The 21,789-nt window shown below is 48.2% G+C and overlaps 1 protein-coding gene across 1 annotated transcript in view; it reads left to right on the forward strand.

Annotated features, from left to right (window-relative positions):
- Nucleotides 1–714: 714 nt before the first annotated feature.
- LOC104055803 (galactosylgalactosylxylosylprotein 3-beta-glucuronosyltransferase 1) overlaps nt 715–21,789 on the forward strand; it is a 28,726-nt gene continuing 7,651 nt past the window's right edge. Inside the window, exons 1-4 of the mRNA XM_054056433.1 lie at nt 715–1,099; nt 18,996–19,145; nt 19,477–20,015; nt 21,343–21,639. Coding sequence (XP_053912408.1) covers nt 19,034–19,145; nt 19,477–20,015; nt 21,343–21,639 — 948 coding nt within the window. The 5' untranslated portion in view covers nt 715–1,099; nt 18,996–19,033. The remainder of the gene's footprint in view (nt 1,100–18,995; nt 19,146–19,476; nt 20,016–21,342; nt 21,640–21,789) is intronic.

Genomic DNA, 21,789 nt, shown 5'->3' on the forward strand with positions numbered 1-21,789 from the left:
GGAGTGACAGCCCTCATATCTCCTTCAACCCTCTGTGCATCCAGCCTCAGTTGAGATGCTGAAGAGTTGCTTCATATCTCACCCCTTGAGGCAGCATGGTGACATGGCCGGGAAACACAGCTCAGAAAGGAGGTGGGAAGGGGAAAACCAAAGCGAGCCTGTCTACTGTTCCTGCATAATTTGCTCCTAGGCAGAGGATGCAGGCTGCTCATGTGGACAAAGCAAGACATCAGCCAGCTGCCACTGCAGCGGGAAGCGCTTGCATTAACACTCCCTGCCTACCACAGAACTAGAAAGGAAACTGAGGCACACAGCAGCAATGTGAGCCATCAGGCTTTGAGACCAAAGTCTGGAAGCTTTGTGGCTCCTGGTTCTGGGCCACATCCTTATTGTCTTATGGTACAACCTGGGGAATCTGCCTTCAGCACTGAGGATGGTTGGGTGGGAGGATGGATGGTTTGATGGATGGTTTCCCCATGGGATGCCAGGGCAGGACAGTGCCAGCCCTCAACACACTTGTTGAAGGAGAGCAGCGATTCCCCCCTTGCTCTGGCAGGGGGGTCGCCTTCTCTTTAGCCAACCTGTAGTGGCGGCTCTTGCTTGGAGCAGCTGGAGCTTCGGTGGGGAATGAAAAATCAGCGCAGCACCCTGCTAGCAGCACAGCAGGGACGGGAAAAAACATCCCACCCCTTCATTGGGGAAGGAAAAACTCCCCCTTGGAGGGAGAGCTGCCCGCGCCGCGGCGCTGCCCGGCCCCGCTCGCCATTCATTCATTCATTCATTCTTTCATTCATCCTGCCTCCGTCTCTCCCCACGCCCCGGCCCGGGTCCCCTTTTCTCGCCCCTTCCCCTCTTAAGGTGGCCCCGTGGGAGGCGGCAGCGGGCGGCCGCGGCGCTCCCCCACCCCCGGCGCGGGGGGGCCTTAAATCGGCTCCGCGCCGCGCGTAACCCGCACCGCTGGCGGCGTCCGAAGGCGGGCGCTGCCACCCGCGGGTCCCAGCCCGGTCCCGGCGCTGGCACGGAGGACACGCCGCCTCCGCCCGGCGATGCTCCTCCGGCAGCTCCCGGCAGCTCCGCCGTGACCGGCGCATCCCGCCAGGTAAGCGGGAGCCTTCCCCGGATACCGGGATCTGGGGGATGCGGGGAGCGGCGGGGATGCAGGGGTGACCTTGCGGTCCCCCGGGTGCCCGGGGCTTGGCGCCGGGAGGGGTCCCCAAACTTCACCTGCTATCAGCACGCGAATCGGCTCCGCGCTACGGGGGACACCGTGTCTTTACACCCCCTCCCCGTCCCGGGCACCTTCCAGAGAAGCAACATCCCACCCTCAGACTAGAATTTTCCAGCTATGGGGAGATGCTCCGAGTGGGGGTCCCCGTCCACCCACCCGTGGCCGTGATGCTCCCAGTCCTAGTGGCTTTCCACGCATGGCTGTAGTGCCCCCAGTCCCAGTGCCTTTCCACCCGTGGCCGTTATGCTCCTGGGGTGCCCGTCCACCCACCCTTAGCTGCGATGCTCCCCGGGTTGCCCATGCACTCGTGACAGGGATGCTCCCAGTCGTGGTGCCTTTCCATCCGTGGCTGCAGCAGCCACCGTGTCAACACCAGGAAGATCGCTGCCCAGGTTGCCAAAATGCAGATCTCGGGTACATCGGTGCCCCCCCCCCCCCCCCCCCCCCCCCCCCCGAGAGGTTTTATCGTGCTTCCATGACAGATACCAGGGAAGGCAAAGGACAGAGGGACGATGGGGTTTTTGCACGGGCACGCGCAGCCCTGCTGGGAACTGACCTCGAGTGGGCATCACCATGAGGACCCTGGGGCTCCTCTCTGGAAAGAGGTGGACTAGGACAGGGGAAGAGCCAGAGGACTGGGGAAAGTCTCTGGCCCTTTTCATTCCTGCCTGGCACACGGGTGTCTGCTGAGGGATGCACGTGCTGGTTTTCTGGAGCTGAGTTTTGTGTGGATGTTCCTAAGTGAGTTGGAAAGTACTTTTTTTTTTTCACCCTCCTGGTCCTGCCACTGGCCCATCCGGCTCAGGGCTGAAGGATGGAAGGGGTAGGCTCAGCAGCTGGTGCAGGAGAGGGAGAAAAGCCCCAGGTGCTGCAAATCTGGAAAGAAGCAGCTGGTTCCTCAGGCAAAGCTGCAAGGTACCATTTCTGTGTGCACTTGGGAGAAGGGGTGTTTGAATCAGTGGGGCAGCACAAAGCATCACCATAACAGAGCAATAATGACAAGCAATAAACACCTATCCAGCAACATGAACCCCACACAGCTCAGCAAGGAGTCAGGGAGCACGAATGATGCAGCCTCTGCAGGTGCTTTCAAGCTCCTTTCCTGGACCCAGAGGAGGCCTCCTCTGCAAAGCCCATATGCAGAGAGTGTAGCAGGGTACCACAGCTTCACATGAGTCTGATCGCCCGCCTCTGCTCAGACTCAAATTTTATGTGGTGCCAAAGGGAAAAATAAGTGGTGAAGTTCGTGCCTTTCATCCCTGGACTGCCAAACATCCTCACACAGGGCTAGGAACAGGGGCCAGGGAGAGGTTTGGGAGGCAGGTGCACAGAGACAGCAGGATGGGGTCCTCAGAGAAGGGAGGCCATCATTGCTCTGAAATGGGATACCTTTGTAGCATGTTATGGGGAGATCAGCCTCAGGTAATAGGGTTACAGGGCAAGAAGGGAGCACTGGCAGAGCTGCGTGTGACAGCTTGTGTCACATCTGTTTGCAACCGCGCGTGCCACCAATCCACTTCTCTCTGTGCCTTGAAGCAGGATGCGGGGGCCGGGATCGCTTTTGATCAGTGCCTGCTCCATGATTTCCTGGAAGCTAACTGTTAGTGGATATGGCTGGGTCACAGACCGTACGTGAGCACTGGCAGCCAAGTGCATGCTGTGCCAGCCCGGTGCAAGGCCAGGAGCCTGGTGGCTGTGATTCCTTCCCTCCTTCCAGGAGCAACTTCTGTATCGCTTTCAGGGCACTTCAGTCTGCACTGAATTAATACTCCGCAGGGCAGTTAATGTACAGAGGTAGATGTGCTGAGCAGCTAACGTGTAGTATTGGGTATTTCGGGAATTGGATGAGATCAAATTAAAGCCCCTCGCTTCTTTGACATTTTCAGTGTAGTAGTAATAATAATAATTAGAATAATTGATAAACCATTTAGGCAACCTTGCAATCCCAAAGCAATTGAACCAGTTGACACGGAGCACAGCTGAGATGCAGCCATCTTTATAGCAAAGGGCCCCAGCCTGACTTGCAAGACACTTAGCAGCCATGGGATGAAAAGTAAAGCAGTTGGGCTGAGGGCACTTGTTCCAATAGCAAAGATTTTTAATAAGTGAGGCTCCTGCACTTTTGGGCTTTGTTATGGTGTCATTTGGGAAGACTGTTGCCTAGGGAGCTGTACAAAGCTATAGAGCAGCTAAATGTATGCAAGAGAAAATATACTTCTGCAATGTATAGCTCTTGAATTCACGTTCTTTCTATGGTTTGGGAATGTCTTTGTGCTTAGCACTTGTGTCTTCTAATGGCATCTTCCCTGTGGATTGTCTGAGGTGGTACTGGACAGCTGAAGGCTATACACAGCATCTTTTCTTCTTGCCTGTGAAGCATGAGTAGAGGTGCTTTCTGGCAGGGAATTTCCTTCTGCTTCAGGAGCAGACTGGGAGATGTCCTTAGTGTTAGAGAGCAAAGTCATACCTAGCAGACAGCTTGATGACAGGAGCCTGGAGTGGATCCACTCCACCTGCACCCTCGGATGGAATTCCTCCTCTCTACCATGGTAATTACCTGCCAGGAGCACTGTCCTTACACACACCCCTGTTTCTCAGTGCCTTCATGGCTCCAGCCCTCACTGCCCCTCTCCCTTGGGATGCTCGTGCTGTGGGAACAGTCACCTCTGGCTTCCCACCGACGCCTCAGGAAGCAATGTTGCTATCCCAGCTGTGAGAAGCTATCCCACAATCCCGTCCACCTCCTGGAGCTTCTTCCAAGGTCCCATTTTCCTCTTCTTCAGCACTCCCAGCTGTCTCTCCTATTCTAGCAGGGCAATATTTGGGAGCAATAAAGAGATGTCTAGACTGTGAGCTTTCACATGTATACCTATGAGAGATGAGATATTTGATAGGCTCCAAAGATGCCCTTTACTAAGCATGCAAAATTGCTCTGGGAAAGCTCTGCCGTTATTCTGCAGAACGTACACAGGAAAGATGATATCTGTCCCCTTCCTCTTTGTATTTAATTGTTTCTAATAAAAGAAGAAGCCTAAAAAGGTAATAATAAGCCAGACTGGAAGCCAGGTCCCTGACACCTGCAAAGCCTTCGAGAAGTCTAGAATCTCTCTGCCCTTTTTGCTCCTGGCCTTTCTGTCTAATAATAAGCATTATGCTTGTCCACGCCGCTTCCCATCCCGAGATCTCGAAGTACTCTGCATACGTGATTAAGAGCACTCCCTGCCCACAGACAGAGCTGTTTGTCAGGATGACTACCCCCCCCTTTCCAAGGGAGACACTGCAGCTGATAGCGTCAGAGCTGAAACAGCCCCAGATCGTCAGTCTCCCAGACAAGGCCCCTGCACCCTCTGAGAAGCACTTGCTGGGGAGCAGCTCAGCCTAAGAAGGCTGAGATTTAAAACCTACCGGTACCATGAAAGACTAACAAATACAGCATGTGGATGAGACCTGTGGCCATCAGGACCCTTCTCTCGGACACAGGCGTGACTGCCTACAGCCCACGCTGTGAAAGGGATACTGGTCAGACCCCACCGATTCCTCCGGGCTGGGGTATATCTCCAAACTGCACCCTGCCCCATGGTCAGCACTCTTATAAAAAACTTGTTCCCTTATCCTTTCATGTTGTTTTAAGCTGTGCAGGCTCATAATTAAGAGCTTGGAGTCTCTTCTAGCTCACTCTCATGTGACATTAGTGCTCCCAAAGGTCTTTCCTTAAGAGCTCGAATTTAACTACTTTGCCAGTGTTCCCAAGTGTTCAATCAACTGCCTTGTTGGCGTCCTCCACCACGTAGTGCAGGGGGCTGTCTGAGATCCTTCTCCCTGAGATAAAAACATTGTACTCTGCAAATTCCTCAGATTTATAAATTGTGAGCTAAGTTTCCTCAGGAGACATGGCTTCCCAGAGCTGGGATCCACAGCTCCAGCACAGGGACCTCTAGGTTTTGCTTGCTGTTTGTCCCTCCTCTAGGTGGGTAACGCCACAAATGCCTGGTACACATAGGGACGTTTGGAAAGATGGGGCTAGATAGCTCAAGGAGACAAATGAGGAGGGACATTGGGGTGAAAACCAAAGCCATCAGCCAAAGGGAACAGGGAGAATGAATGCTTCTCTACATGGCTTTTCTTAGTAGATGAACTGGATTATGTTCAGGAAAATGTGAAAGGTAGCAATTTGACAATAAAAGTAAGTATTTTCCCATGCTGTGCGTAGTGACATATGGAACTCACTGCTACAAGATGCTGCTAGTACTGAGTGTAGGATTCAGGAGAAAAAAAAAAAAAGACATTTTGATGGATAGTAGATAATTCATCGCTGGACAGGACAGTCCATTTGAAATAGATCTAAATCTTCAGGCTTCAACCTCTCACAATTGTCTAGCATAGGATTTCTTGTACCTTCCGAAACCTGCAGCATTGATCAATGTAAGAGACAAAGGACAAAAGGAGACAGACATGCTCGAGTGAAGATCACTGGGGCATATTTTCATTTCCATGCTGAAGCAAAAAATACGTGTTTTCCATCCTGTGTGCTGACGCTTAGCTCTCATAGGTTTGGGTTTTGTCAGATGGAGTGGGTTCAGGTTAAGTTCTGATGAAATTTGAGCTGGTCCAGTGGTGCTTAGGCTGCCACTTCCCCTGCCTGTGCTGTTGATTTTAATAGGCTGCCTGCATCCTGGCAACTTTGTGTGGTCCTGGTTTATGAATAATGCTGTGTTACAAAAGAAAATTGTATTTTCCTATTCTTTGGATGTTACTCCTTGGCAATGAGAGCAAGGACGTTTATTCCCAGTATAGCCAGCCTCTAGCCAAGCAAAGTGCTGGGATTACTTGGAGCTGAACAGGGCTAGCAGTCAATCTCAGTGCTGGATAAAAGATTTCAGAGCAGCAGTGTTGTCTCATTCTCTAAGTTCACGGTGGGTTTGTTTGTGGGAGTGCAGGGCACATGGGAACTGCATTTTGCTAGCAAAGCAGGATTGCTCCTAGGCAGTCCTTGTGTGGGAGAACTTGGAGGAAAGGCCAAGGACTAGGCAGGCAGCAGTAGCTTGCAGACACTGCCTCTCCTGAGGTGATGCTCCCCCTGTGGTGTTCCAGGGAAGCCTGCCTTCTGAAGACACTGTCTCTAACTGCAGGATTAGAGATGTGGTTTTAGCAAGGTCCTCTGTGTCCGACAGCAATCTCCTGGTACCTCTTTCTTGAAATAACACAGCTGATCCTTGCCTGGCAGGAGTACAGATTGCTGGCTCCTCTCCCCCTCCATGCCCCGGTCATTAAAGTAGGATAGGTAATATTCATCTCACCCTGAGCCTTCCTTATTCCAAAAGCATGCTGAAAGACAACTGTAAGGGGATATTTTTCCTATGACTGGCAGTTAATTTATTATTATGGTTATGTCCATAGCTCCAAGTCAGGCACCAGTGCTGGGCTGTCTGAAAGCCCTGGCTGTGATCACAGCAATAGGAATGCAGTTTATCAGGGCAAAACCACACTAAATGCCACCCTGGAGACCAATTCTGGGTGAGCCTGAGTGGCAGTAAGGTATCTTAACCTCTCTGCAGTGCTGGGACACCTTCCTTATTGTAGGTGGCCCAGTCTAGTGCATTTGTTAGGTCCTCCTTCCCCTCCACCAATCACTAGGTTGATCTTAGCTTTCTCCCTCCTGATACCCCATCCTCTGGATCCTTCCCCCCTGCAGCCCTTCCCCCAGCCCAGATCCACACAAAGGTGAAAAGGAAAGGAGGCGCCCATGACTTTCCTGTATCTGCCAGCTTCCCTCTCCACCTCTGAAGTGAATGAGGCCCTTCATGTGCTTCTTTTGAGCAAACACAGATGCTTTTGTTTTATGGGCTGGTGGGACGGGATGGAATTAATAAATCAGAACGCCAGTGCTGTGCTGCCACATTCCTGCAATTTTAAGGCAAGATCACCAAAAAAAAAAAAAAAGCAGAAGCAATATAGGCAATTGCTTCAGAGAGAGGTCAGATGCTTTGACTGTGCCTTCTGCTTGTTGTCCCACTTGGTCTCCTCCTCCTCTTTTCTCCTGTTCTCACATCTCCATTAACCTCATCTATTCTCCTGTTCCCTCTCATTTCCTCAGGAATCAGTTTCAGTCACACCTTAATATCTCACCTACACCCATCTTTCTTCCCTCTTCTTCCTTTTGTCTGTGCTTCCCTTACCGCACGCCCACACTAAGGTCTGCTCAAGGTTTGTGCATCCAGATATGAAGTTCAATGTCCTGCATGCAAGCCCAAGAGCTAGGAACACCTCAGGTCTTACAATGTGGACCAAAATGGCTCTTTTTATACCTTCTTCCTCCTCCCTGCTTCAGTTTCTCCCCATAAGGAGAATGGTGCTGTCTAGGTGGTTCAAGGAACGTCTCTGGGGATAAAAAAAACAGCAAGTATTACTGTTCTTCTCTCATATACGGTATTTAACAGTGTTCCTATGAGCAAAATTAGATCTTACCCCGGCACTGGCAGACCCTCCTTCTCCTTGAAGGATAACCAGAAATATTTCACCAGGCTTTGCCTAAAAAGAATTCTTTTGAGGCAGATAACAAGTTTTTAACATCTCTACTTAGCTACCATCAGGTGGTGAGGCACTAGGAGAAGATGTTTTTTCTCTCCCCTGTAGTTCACTAACTGTATGTCAGGCTTCAGGAGGGCAATGTGAACAATGTGGTTGGTGTAAGCTACCATCGAGGAGCTGAGACAGTTTATACTCACTGCAAGGGTTTGTTGGTTTTTTTTCTAATGAGCTTAGGCACTTGAAAGTCATTTCCCCAGAGTGCTTATACATTGTTGTGCTTATCTTACCTGGGGGGGGAACTGAGGCACTGAAGCAGGTGAAATTATTTGCCCAGACTCACATACTTGCTTGTAGTTGAAAGAAAAAGAACCAAGAAATCTCGTTTCACAGTTGAGTGCTTTATCCTCTGGGCTCAGAGGAGGCCAGCAAAGACCTTTATCTTGTTTAGATGAGTGGATAGTCATTCTAAGAGGGTGCTGGGGCAAGGGTATCTTTCTGTACTAATATGTGTCTTAATGAGTCCTGTTGCTAAGCGGCTTCAATGACAGATCATGCATCTTCTTCACTAAGCATTGAAATAATTTTTTAATCATTAAAGCTAATATAGAATCCTCAGAAACATCCAAATCTCACAGCAGGGGCTCAAATTAGCAAGCAAACAGAAACCAAATCCTGATTATCCCTGTGCACCTCAATGGAGCCCACAGGCAGCATCTGCTGAAGTTAAGCATGAGCCCAGCTGAGCCGTATCTCAGGACTTGGCAGTCAGAGGCAAGCTGGCAAATTCTAAAGCTCCAAGATCTGCAGCAAGTTTGTTTCCTCCATCAGACGTGTGCCAGCTTCTCATCTCTGTAGAGCAATAGGAAAGGAGGTAGGGGTGTTAACCGTTGACTCCAGGTAGCAGAGGTGTCCCCTGGCAGATCTTTAGAAAGGAGAAATTATATGCATTTTGGCAAGTAGTATCAAGGGGCAGATCTCAGCCTGGCCAGCATTTCTCCCTACCCCTCCTGTAAGGCTTTCCTGACTTTCTAGAGATCCAGTTTCTAGTTCTGCAGCTTTTACTAGCATTGCTGTCTGGGGAGACTATGCACCGCTCAGAAAGCTTTATGATAACCAGAGGTTGTTTTCCTCCTCCCAACACAAGGAGAGAGCCAGATTCACCTCCAGAAACATGAGAGACTTTGATTCATCTCGAAGATTTACAGCAGCAACCCATTTCTTGTTTCAAGGAGAGACTGCTCTTTGTCTGCCCTGATGTTTCAGGCCAACCTGGTCTGCCTTTGAAGTGAGCTCAAAGGGCTCTCCAAGTGCAGAGAAGGGTTCAGACAAAGCATAGTTCACCTCTCCCTCCAATCAGAAGAATCTATTCCTCAGCTGTTCTGCCCGAGGGCAACTGGCAGCCGGTGCACGTGGGAGGGAGGGAGGAAGGACAGCACTCCTCAGCAGCCCTGAGTGCAGAGATGTAAGAGCTGGAGAGAGGCATGTCCCAGTATTTTCTTGCTGATATTTGTGCAGAGATCACACTCCAAGTTCAAAGGACAGACAGAGCAGACAACTTACCGGCTTGGAGGGTAGCTTATTGCGTCCTGGTCTGGAGCAGCCTGAAACACACAAGTTCACAGATAAGCTCACAAGTATAATACAGCATAGGCTGACCCCCCTCCCAAGAGAAGTTTACAGATACCACATAAAAAGACCAGTTTCAGCCCAAGTTACTTTCATTTGTGATTAAGGAGCAGAGCAGAAAGCAATCCCTGTACAAACAAGCCCTATGCTTGGGATACAATAAGCCTTCTCCTATGGGAGAGAGCAAAGTTTGTTTCTTGTGCTGTGAGCATATCTGCCCTCAGTTCCCTGACAGATTTCCTTGCCTTGCCAACAGACAAGCCTCTTCCATTTTAACAGGACAAGATACGGAAGAAAAGAAAACAAAACCTGCACCTTTGCTTTCTGGTAGGACTGGGTCGTTGTCAGAAAGGGGCATTTGGCTTTTGCTACTCCTCACCTCCATCTGTTCACCCAAATGCATCCACTGTGTACTTTTTCTACAAAGAAAAACTTATTTCTGTCATGATGTAGGGTTATCTTCTGGCAGCTGCTGCCGGTGCCCAAGTTAGATATTTCAACTATCATATTTGCTGTTCCCCTGTCAGAAGATGGGAATTGTATACAGGTTTCGATCTTAGATGCCCTGGCACCTCATTTGGATGTGGCCTGCCTGGGTCTGGTGTCAACAGCTTCCCTGTTGGGACAGAGAAGGACAGCCTCAGCAGGACACTGTCCATTGCCTTCCTGCCCCTTCTTTCCTTCAATTCCTTCTTCCCTTTTCACATCACGTGCAGACGACAGGAGAAGAAACTCTTAAGTCTCCTGACTCTCTAATTTTCGTTATGGTATTTCTTTAAATCAAGCTACACAGATGAGCTGTGGCAGTTGAGGTAGAAATCAAGCAGCAAACCTAAATATATATCTATGGCAAAGGACAGTTCTCTAGGTGACACTTTATTTCTTCAATCTACGTTTGTTTTTAAAAGTATCTGCATGACACTTGGATGCCACACACCTGATGGCAAATCTAATGAGTGCTGATGATTTATTTGGAGGAAGAAATCAGAATTAGCATTTTGGACCATCTCAGCTAGCTGAGCATATTTCACACAGCTCAGAGAGCAGCAACAGCAAAAATGTCCATCAAGAAGACCAAGGTGATATTTCTCTCCTCTTTCCACTTCTCACTTAACCAACATTTATGTGATGTAGTGGCAACTCATCAGTGCTGGCCAGCATCCATACTGTGTTAATCTATGGAGCAGCCACCCATGAAAACATTCTGCTCAAATCTGCTGTTTGCACGATGCTTTTATTGATCATAGCATTCAGCCAGCATTCCCAAGTAAAACCTCTGGGGGATTGTTGCCCATACACCACGCACATCCTCTGCCCACAGTTGTGTCCAGGCAGTAAGGGCACCAACATGCACATGTAGCCATTAAAATGTCAATATTTCCACAGGTTTTGGGAAGACAGTAGACATCTTTAGCTCTGTCTCTGTCTGAAATGGCAGAACTGCTGTTCCACTCGTATGCAGTGTGATTTGAGCCGGAGCAGCTTCTCTTTCGATTTCTTTTGCCCTCCTTAGGAGTAACCAGCAAGTCCAGCAGAGAAGAGCATTTTGACATTGCCTTTGAAAGGAGGAAGAAAAGAAGCTGTCTAAATCAATCAGGAATGTGCATTAGTGACAGTATGTTCCTCTGGAGGTCTGCATTTGATGTCATATTGACACATATCTGAGATCAAAGCCCATCTCTGTGTTATAGCTGCTACCAGAGGAACAGTTTTGGCCTTTGGGCCCCATATCTTTAACAAGGAACTTGCGATCAATGTGATTTATTTTTTTTTCCAAAACAAGCACCTGTGAAATGTAATTATCCATCAAATAATGCCTAATGCCTGTTTCTCTGAAAAGGTAATTCCTCTCCGTCTTTGAAAATGTTCTAGAAGCAAATACTATGGGTTTTGCCTTTCTGCTTTTGTAAGACACCTGTAAAATGACAGCTCCCACTCCTGCTGAACAGGTATTGGCTCAGTAAGGAAAGCTCTGGATGAAATGTATAGATACTTTGGAACAATTTAGTATCATTTTTGCTTCCTTAGAATTATGTTGCCTCCTCAAAAAAAGGAAAGGTTGGGGTTTTTTTGGATAATGCAGATATTGGGCTGATTCACGAATGATTATTCTGTAATAGTCATCAGTGCCTAAAAAGGATCTCAATTCTGCCAGAGCTCAGCGGCAGGAGAGCGAAGTTGATGTTTGAGTAAGCCCCTGACTTCCCTTTCAAGAGAGGATAACTCCAAGCACAGAGGTCTCTCAGGAGAGAGCTGGCTTTCTGGTACCTCCTGCTTCTGTTTGGGTCTGAGCTGCCAATCTTTCCGTAGGTATTTCTGGCACCCCTGCATTACAGCGCCGCAGTGCAGGTGCAGAGAAATCGGGATGAGGTGAAGGGCTGTGTCCCTCTGAGTCACAGCCCACCCTCCCCGAAGCCCAGGGGGATGGGCAGGCAGTGGCAGGTCGCATGGGTCAGTTATGAAGGACGTTTGGGTCTGAGCTGATTAAAAATAGTGTGGTTTAGACCTCCTTTTGCAGGCTCCAGAAGGCTCCCTGCATAGCTGGGCTCTGCAGCCAAGTTCAAGGTCTACTCTGTATCCAAACTGGGTTATCTCTGTTCCTGCTGATAGCCCAGATAGCGCCTGGATACCCTTGATGTACCTGGGGATAGCAGGCTGAGCCATGCGCTGTCTCAAAAGTATTGGCTCCTGCAGGACCTAGCCAGCAGATTTAATTAGCTTCGTCAATGTTTCTTTTTTGTTTTATGTTGGGTTTTTTTTTCCCCTGATTTCTTTTTTAACTTGGGAACAAAGCGCTGTATAAAACATAACCTTCCCGTACTCTGTGCTGCTCAGACATGATCCACATGTCTGGGATAAGGATGTTCTCATGAAAGACACCGTGCTAAGCTGTTTACAGACCAAGTTTGGAGGTTTGCTTGACTTGATTTGCACAGGTAGGGATGTGGAGGGTGCGCACCACATTCCCCAAGGACAAGCCTGGTTTCTGAGCTGAAGTAACTGCACTTCCATGTGGCAAAAGGATTGGAGCTGGCAGGGGGAGAATGAAGCCTTTCTTTACAACTGAGCAAGAAGCACGGGGACTTGGGAAGGGCAGCTGTTTCACTGAGAGTGACTCACTTCCTGGGTAAGTTGTCCCCACAGGAGCTGGTGCGCAGAATGACAAAGTGTAGATGGGGCCAAGCCTTGAAACCCCACAGCTCCTGGTAGCTCCACTCTTCCTGCCCTGGAGGAAGGACTTGACCATCCTTCCCTGTATTGTTTTATTATTTGTAGTTATCTGGTTTTTGTCTCTCCAAGAGACCACTTAATTTTGCCTCCCCCTCCGTCCCCACAAGCTATAAGGAAGTGCTCACCTCATTCAGACAGCAGGCATCGCTTGCCATTCACAAGGTCTGCAGCAGAGGGACAATCAAAACCCCCAGTAGAACAGCTTCAGACAGGACTGCCATGGCCTGCATTGCCTGGGCTACTGGGAGGTCAAGATCCCAGCTGTGGGTTTAGGAAAGAGCCTTTCCCTTCTCTGTTCTATCATTAAAATTTCCCTTCCTAGATACAAAATACCCTTCCTTTTTTTTTCCCTCCTTTGCTTTTCAGCCACCCAGTTCCAGCAGCGTTTAGGGGAGAAATCGCTACTTATTGAGCAGAAAACCAAGTCTCCCTTTTCCCCTTCTGTTTCCCACACCCACAAGAAATATAGCTGGACAAGGACCCTTAGGCACCGTTCTTTAGGTCTAGCATGTCCTTCCTGCCCTGCGTCAATGCTATTCCTGCAGACCTGTCTCAGGGTCAGAGAAGTCCCACTGCTGAGAAATGTCCTGTTATGGCTGTGTTTGCACAGTAATTACTGCTGCTTATCCCACAGCAATAACCTGTTCCACCCACTTCTGTGATTCCTTTGTCTCCATCCTCCCACTTTATTGTGTGCATCTCGAACAGGCAGAAGGCTGCCCAGTGAGGGGAAGCGCTGCAGCATCTTGGCATGTCTCAATTTTAAATAGTATTGAAGTTTCAGCTGAAGGCTCTGATGGACCCCAAGGGAATGGAGGGAGAGGGGACAGCAGCTTCCTGTGGATTTCAGCAAAGCAGAGATAGAGCTGGTGCTGATCACCACAAATACCGGTGCTGCCATGAATTATGCATTCCTTGTTTAAAGAGAGGTCGCTCTCATCAATAATTGAAAGCTCCCTGCTCTGCCTTCAGCATCATGTCTCCCACACCGGGAGTCAGGGAACTCATGAAATCTGCATGGAATTCCTCAAGGTGGCTAGGGGCTGCTGAAGAGAGGAAAAATGCAGGCAAAACAAACCAAAAAACCTGCTGACAATTTCAGTGCATGAAATTAAGTCATCTGCTCCTGCCTGCAGCTCTGTTTCAGTTCTGACCCTCACACCCCTCTCCTCCCCTCTCCACGCCTCTCTCCTCACACAGAACTGTAAGCTTGCAAACATGGTACAAACGAAGATAAGAGGGTGTTCCTTGAAGCTTTTGGCTCCATTAGCTGAGACTAGTTTAGTTTGGGTGCTTGCCTAGAAAAGTCTTTACACTGGATGGTGGGATGTTCCCAGGGGACAGTTTGAACTTTGAAATTTGTCCCTCTGGGAAGACAGTGATGTTCAGAGTCTGTGTCTAAGACTACACACATACGGTCCTGGGGCTGGGGTTGGTCCAGCGTTGAAGGTCTTGTAAGCCTGGCTCAGACAGGCTGGCTGCCCTGAACCAGAGGCTGCAAAATCATCTTGCCTGCAGAGCAAACTTCAAAAGTGCTTGATTCTTGTGCTGATCAGACAGGTGAAGGGCAGAACTGAGAGCTCAAGACAGAACTACCAAAGCATGTGTGGTCCTAGCCTTTTCAGAGTTATCAAAGAGGGCATAAGTTGAACAGATTTTTTAACAGGGCTGTAGGAAAATTGCAGGCACCTGAACTCACATGTCAGCCTTATAAACCCCAGTCAGCTGGGCTTCTCCCTAGCTTTCCCCTTTCTCTACTGTTCACCTGCACATGTCCTTTCAAACTACTCCAAAACTCAGGGAGAAAGTCAATATGTTGTATCTGAACAATGAAGCTGCCTGGGTTGTTCTTCAGCCAGGGCATCCTTATCCCTCTCCCAATGTCTGAGCTGCCCTGTCTGTAGCAAATTGTATGCTGTGTTGGTAATTAGTCAACAGCAGGTAGAGGGATTGGTCACATGTGATGTTCTGAGCCTCGGCCAGATCTTGCTTCTCTTCAGCATCAGTCTGGGGCATCTAGGCTGGGGCTGTGCTCTTCCTGCTATGTGCTTCTCTCATTCTCTTCTCCTGAATCCTTTCAGATTAATGCCCCCTGCATTTAAACACATGAGCTTAAACAGAGACTGGATAGTGTTGTTTCCTGAGAATTGAGAAGTCTGCCAAAGCAGCATGAAGAAAGAGTAGTACGAAAAACATTTTGTCCCTATCATATTCAGCTTTGTGCTCTGTGTGTGTGTTTGTTTATTTTTTAATGGAGAACAGAAGATTGATGGATGAAATTAAGAAGAGGGATGTGTAATTGGAAAACAGCTCAAGAAGGCTACAGGCAGTGTATTGAAGGCATCCATCAAACATCCAGCTAATGTTGTTAAGGGTGTGCAACAGAAACAAGGGCTGCAGGAGACTCTAGGAATAAAAGAAAAAGGAAGAGAAAGGGGAATAGGCAGAACAGGAGAAATAGCAAGGGAGGAGAACAGCTATAGAGAGAGTGCAATCAATAATATTTGTATTGCAGTCGCATCCAAAGGCTCCTGTTGGGATCAGCGCAGGACTGTACAAGCACTTTAAGAGACAGTCCCTGCCCTCTACAGCTTAAACCCAGGAATTACGGGATGATCGCTGGAGATGGGTTTAGATGATCACAAAATTTTCTTCTGATCTTTAATCTCATTGAATAGGATTGACTCTGAATGATTTTAAAGACAGAAGGAGGGTAGCTGCTTGTGCCAAGAATACACACAATAATGCCTTCCAGCAAGGCATGCAATTAATCTCAGTCACTTAGGGTACTTTGTTTTTAATTATAAAAAGTAAGTACAAATATGTGTAGTAAACCTCCACAAGCCCCACTGGAGCTATCAGCAGGCTATCCAGAGGCATTGACATATGACTGGGCTTTGATGCTGTTTTTCTGAAAGGATGGGCTGATGCTCTAATGGACCATTTTGTGGGAAATAATCTGTGTGGGGTGCACTTTAAGAAAATGCAAAGGGCCTTCGTGCGGGGAAGGAGAGAAAATGAATGCTAAAATTATTAGTAAGCCAAGGGATTCCTCTAGCCCTGGAAACAGGGAAGAAGAGAGACTCTTAAGGACTAAGAAAAGGTAGGTGAAAGATGTAAAGGAACAGAGAGGAGCTCAAGCATGATGGGTGAACAGGATGGCTGTGGAGGAGAGATAGTAAGGTTTTAAAGAGAAAATAAAGTATTCCAGGACAAATTTTCTGTAAACGGGTTGAAGTCAGACTCCTCTGTGAGGTCCACAAGTGACCTGGTGCTTTATGCGAGGTTTAACATCTTCAGTATTTCATGCTTTGGAAAAGCAGTAGAGAGAAGGTGCGCGTAGAAATAAATGAGCAGGGAGCATCAGGGGAGTTGCACACACCAACAGCGTCTCTGCTTGTTTGCAGCGTTCAGGAAGCTTGAACAGGGCTGGCTGCGATGAGGAGGAGAAAGAACTAGAAAGAGAATTCGTTAAAGCTCTTCTGACTCTGATCCACTCTCCTCTGTGCTCTCTTGGTAACACAGCTGCCGACACCACCTCCTCCTCTCCTCCCCCCCAGAAGCAACCTGGGTTCACAGTCATGGCAAGCCCACTTCATAGAAACTGTGCCTGTGAAATTAAGGGCTTTTATTACAGGAAAAAAAAAACACTGGCTGCCTGACTCTAGTGCAGGGATATTTGTCATTGCAAGCATACTAGAGGAAGCCGGGAGCTGTGATAAGCTCGAGCTAGGGCCCAGGTTGACCTAAGTGTCTGCTACTGTTATGAGGACATGCTGAGCCCTCCTTTGATTTCATTGGTGTCTCTGTCTGCTCTCATGGCCCTGAGTTATGGGAAGCTTTGTTCTGTGCAGCTATGCTGGTAAGTGAATGGATATCCTGTAAAGAAAGCAGCCCTTCATGTGTGTCCACACCATCCTGTCCAGTGTCCTGCCTAGATCTGTAGCTTACCAAACAGCAGTGCCTTCAACCCTGATGCTTGAAGGACGCTCTTCCACATGCCCTGGACCCAGCCATCAGAAAGCAATGACGTTGTCCAGAGCTGGCATGTTTGCTGCACAAGCCTCCTGCTGGCATCACTGAAACAGTCCTGTGTGCCCCCAGCCACACAGGTTCCTTGGCCAACCTTTCATCAGTTTCCCATAGCTTGAAAGTAGAGGAATGGTCACCATGGTGTTTCCTGAGTGAAGGGATAAGAAGCATTAGAGATTATCACCATGAACAGTTTGTTTGAAGAGCAGTGGAGATTGGTACCATTGGTGTCTAACAAGGAATGAGCTCATGTTGCAGCAATTTCCTTAATAGAGCTTGTGAATATCTACTTGCCTGACAGAAGACTTGCTGAGATGTGCTAGTCTTCTGTCAGATTTGGCTGAAACAGATTTGATAGTTATTGGCAGTAGGGCACTGAGCCCTGCGATCACATAATCCTTGTTTGTTCAGGACATCAAAGTAAAAATTCAGGGAAAAAATTAAAGACAGGTCCTAAGAAGGTCCCAGAGGATGAATTTAGAAGAGCATCCCCTGATATCTTCCAAGAGTACCATGGGGCTGCTGTTACCACAAAGCAGAGCCCTTTTGGCCTGATGGAGCTGTGCCATTTAGCAGCAATTCAGTTCCCAGGGCGTGACTGTAGTTTCCCAACAGAAATCTCTTTGCAGGAGGCTAATGAAAGTTTTATGCTCCCTGTAGCCTCCTAATGAGCAGCACTATGGTAGCAGGGAAGTCCACCAGGACAAGTATTTGGCATTAGAAAGGTATTCCCAGAGGGAAGAGGTTACAGATGTTACCAGGAGAGAGAGTGGAATAAAATCCAGCTATCAACCATCAGGCAACATGCTTGGAGTGATAGCAGAAAGTTCTCAGACGGTAACGAGTAACTTTGCTTAGTACCCTTCATTGTTTCTGAGGGCTGCTCCTCTGCCACAGCAGAAGTGCATCCCCCTTTCTGAAGCAGTGCTTTTCTTGCTGGGGTGTAATAACAGTAGTGGGAGATTTCATACCTGGAGAAACACCAAAGCAGAAGCTAGAAGTTGTAGGGAGATGCTCCTGACTGTGCCAGAGCCATACAGAAGGCAGCACACACACTAGGCAACCCATTTGATGTTGGACTTCCAGAAGTCATCTCTAGGATCTCATGACTTTCTGCACATAGACTCTTTGGGTGAGCCAGGTGTGAATCAGGACTGGGGTCTCATCACACCATGACTATACAAAGGGCTGAGTTATATCCCTGAACAAGGTGTCTGCAATAGATGTCCAAATACTTCAGTCTGTATTTTCCAAACTGATCATTAATGTTGGATAGTTTGTGGAAGGCATGGCTACCTTGAGGAGCTATGGATCTGATTTCCAGACAGACTGACTGCTCATTAATCGTATTAACTGGTGGGAGCTGAAGGTGCTCAACAGTTGTGAAAAGTCATGCACAGGACCACTGTAGTTTGGACCATCTGTAAATAAGCCACCCCCTGTTGTTGATGATGCCTGATACTTTTGTCCTTTATTTCTCTTTATCTTCCTTCAGTTCCTCTCACCTTATAGAAGGAGTTTCAAAAACAAATGTTAACTGTTGCGGTTCCTCAGATATCATCATCATGTACATTACAGAAATACTAAGAAAGAAATTAAAGTATTCTGAACTGTGTAAAGTAAAGTATTAAAGTATTCTGTGATTTAAACTAAATGCTGCAGTGGCCAGATACTGCAGGCTGGGAGTAGAAAGAGATGTGGAATAATTAAACTTTCAGGAGGCATCACCAGCACTGTGGAATGACTGAGGCAGGGATTTCGTGGAAACCTTTGTAGGTGATTGCACGCATCACCAATTGCCTCAATGCATCTGCATAAAGAGGATGAATTAAAACTGCAGTCAAAGAGATGCTGGCTCTCTTGAGGATCCCTGGCATTTGCTGGTTTGTCCACTCGCATATACATTAACACAAATCTTGCATACACAAAAGAAGCAAATTAAGTGGTCATCATAAAGCTCAGGAATGAATACCAGCCCCAGAAAGGGGGGCAAGTAGCAGTCCTCTCTGACTTCAGAATCAACAACACGAATTAACCCACGTCAAGGACAGTGGGTTCATCATGGGGCAGCGGGAGGTGCTTTATAGCAACATAAACAGATAAAAGCTTCTATTCAATAGCACAGGATTTGGCCAGGGCAGCTAGATAATGGTTCAGGCCTGCAAGATTAACGGAGCTCCTTTTAAACTTATATGTAGACAAACGCTTTGCTGGTTCGAGGCCCAGCATTTATCATGCCTCCCTCCAAGCAAGCCAAACTCACACTTATTACTTTGGCCTCTAGACTTACCATCCTAGTGTTTGTGGTGACTTATACTTCAGAGGCCTTATTCTTTTTTCTGCTCTGAAGGGTAGAGAGATGCCTGGGCATTGGAAGCTCTCTGCAGCATGCTGAGGAGACGTAACCTTCTTACCACGCTCCTGATCGCCTTGCCATGGGCTCTCCTCCTAACCTTGTGGCACCAGTACCCAACCACCCGCTACCTCAGCCTTATAAGAAGTAAGTGCAAGAGTTCTGCTGTCAGTGTGCTGGTAGTTGTGATGATTGCTGATGTGAAACCTCAATAGGAGACGCTGTCTCCTGGGATGGCTTAAACAAAAACGAACTTGCCTGAAGGCAAGGTTTTGCTAACAGCAGGCACACAAATTGTTCTTAAGCACGCGTTTAACATGCACCTTGGGCTGGCGTCAGGGAGAGGATGCTCATGTGCTCATGTGCTGAGCACTGATTCCAGACAGATTTGTTCCCAGCACTCCCTGGAGTGGAGGCAGCTCAGCAGTGATTAGGTGTCTACATCTTTCTTCTTCTTCTTTCCTTCATTTTGTCCCAGAAGAGACAGATGAGAATGTGACCTCTAAAGCTCTCCTCAATGGTACATCTGCACTGAGAGAAGAAGGCCTCCCATCATGCATTCGGCAGCAGCAAAGCATAGGGGCAACGCCTAAGGTCATCCAGAATTATGTGTACTCCAGGCCTCCCCCGTGGTCAGACACCCTGCCAACCATCTTCGTTATCACCCCTACCTACACCCGGCCCGTGCAAAAAGCTGAGCTAACCCGTCTGGCCAACACCTTCCTACATGTACAGAACCTACACTGGGTGGTGGTGGAGGACTCACCACGGAGGACCAACCTGGTATCCAACCTGCTGGAGAAGGCAGGGCTCAACTTCACTCACCTCAATGTGGAGACACCCAAGAGTCTGAAGGTGGGGCTGTCCTGGATCCCATCGCACACCCCAAGGGGGACACTACAGAGGAACCTGGGGCTACACTGGCTGAGGAACAGCTTCAGCAACACCCCGCCACCGGAAGGGGTAGTGTATTTTGCTGATGATGACAACACCTACAGCCTGGAGCTCTTCGAAGAGGTAAGAACCATAATATTACATTGGGACAGAAACGCAGAATACAGCCGCAAAGCCTCTTAAGGCCAGGTGCACTAGCAAAGACCTCTAAGATAGGGCTACCATGTAGACTTTTAGCTTTAACTGGGAGACAATGGCTCTGGAATGCTGCCTAGAGCTTTTCTTGTGCATCCTGCACTCAGCGGGAGCTGGGTATAGGGCAGATGCAAACCTATAGCTATGGTAACCCAGTAGCCACGCTCTAAAGGGCTGAAAGAGCGAAAAGCATGTCTGCCACAGTGTAGGCTGCAGATGTGAATAGCCACTCGCACAACATTGCATCAGCTAGAGCCCCTTTTGCAAGGGACCAGAAGATACACATTCCAGAATTTATACCTCTCCTCAGGGAGAGTTGACCTGATTTAAATAAGCACCGAAGACAAACTCCTGCCAAAGTATAAATCTGCACTGTTGTAGTCGTGTGATGGGTAGGAGATGTTAGAAAAGTTGACTTTCTAATCCACCGTTTCTCCTTGGCTGCCCTTCTGTACTTTGAGTTCCAGCCACCACAACAGGACTGTGCCCATGGGATTACAGAAGCTTGCCCAGACTTCTGCTGGAAACCTGGTTTTTGTGAGATGCCAAGTCTTTTGCAAATTCGCAAAAATGATTATTCAGTAAACTCCCTTGTCACCTATTTGAGCCAAACTGAACGACACCACTTCAAATACAGAATTATGCATCAGAACACATCTGCAGTTTTCAGAATTTTTTAGAGCTCTGTTAAGCTTATGCTGTCTTATTTCTTTCCGGGTCCTTTCTGACAATTTCAGTAAACCTCCACTCTTTTAGGCAGTAGCCATGGATGGAAGAACAAAGGTGAGGGGACTTTGCAGTAAATGAGGACAAAGATTCATCAGTTGGAGATGGATATGACCTTGCATGAGGATGAAGTTGGAGTGAGCAGACTTCATAATACGGAGCTAGAGACCTGGCAGAAGTTGTGTTTGGCATTTTAAGAAATGATAAAAAATTTACAAAAAAGTATAGAAGTTCAGAGATCGGAAAACCAAAGGTTTTCCTTCTTCTGAAGGACTGAAGGTGGGTGTGGAAAAGCAGTGAGTTTGGTGTTCAGAGAACATGGTAAAATAGCTTTGTGGCTTTGCAAGCTGCAGCTCTGCAAGCAGTAGCACGGGTGGACAAGAACTTGTGCTGCCTAGAGGTACATGGTCATGTGGGAATTCAGCGGGGGAGGACAGATGCCAATGAAAACAGAGGATGTTATACTAATGGGGTGGGACAAATGTCACGGGGTTGAATTCTCACAACAGCGTTTCTTTCTGGCACACAGATGCGCTACACAAGGAGGGTGTCAGTCTGGCCAGTGGCTTTCGTTGGGGGACTGCGGTATGAATCCCCCAAAGTGAGCCCAGCAGGGAAGGTGGTAGGCTGGAAAACCGTCTTTGACCCTAACCGGCCCTTTGCTATTGACATGGCTGGATTTGCTATCAGTATCAAGCTGATCTTGGAGAAGCCTCATGCCAGTTTCAAGCTGGAAGGAGTTAAAGGAGGCTACCAGGAAACCAGTCTGCTGAAGGATCTAGTGACTATGGATGGGCTGGAGCCCAAAGCAGCCAACTGCACAAAGGTGAGCAGGACAAGAGACCTTGAAGATACATTCTCCTTGCTGGGTCCTGGCTGCTTTTGCAGCCTCCTGCCATGCTCCTTCACCTTCCACTCTGCCCGCCCTGTGCTGGCACATGTCAGCACCAAATGGTGCTGGGACAGATGGACAGAA

Source organism: Cuculus canorus, chromosome 1 (assembly GCF_017976375.1).
Source record: "Cuculus canorus isolate bCucCan1 chromosome 1, bCucCan1.pri, whole genome shotgun sequence".
In the NCBI taxonomy this organism is placed as follows: Eukaryota; Metazoa; Chordata; class Aves; order Cuculiformes; family Cuculidae; genus Cuculus; species Cuculus canorus.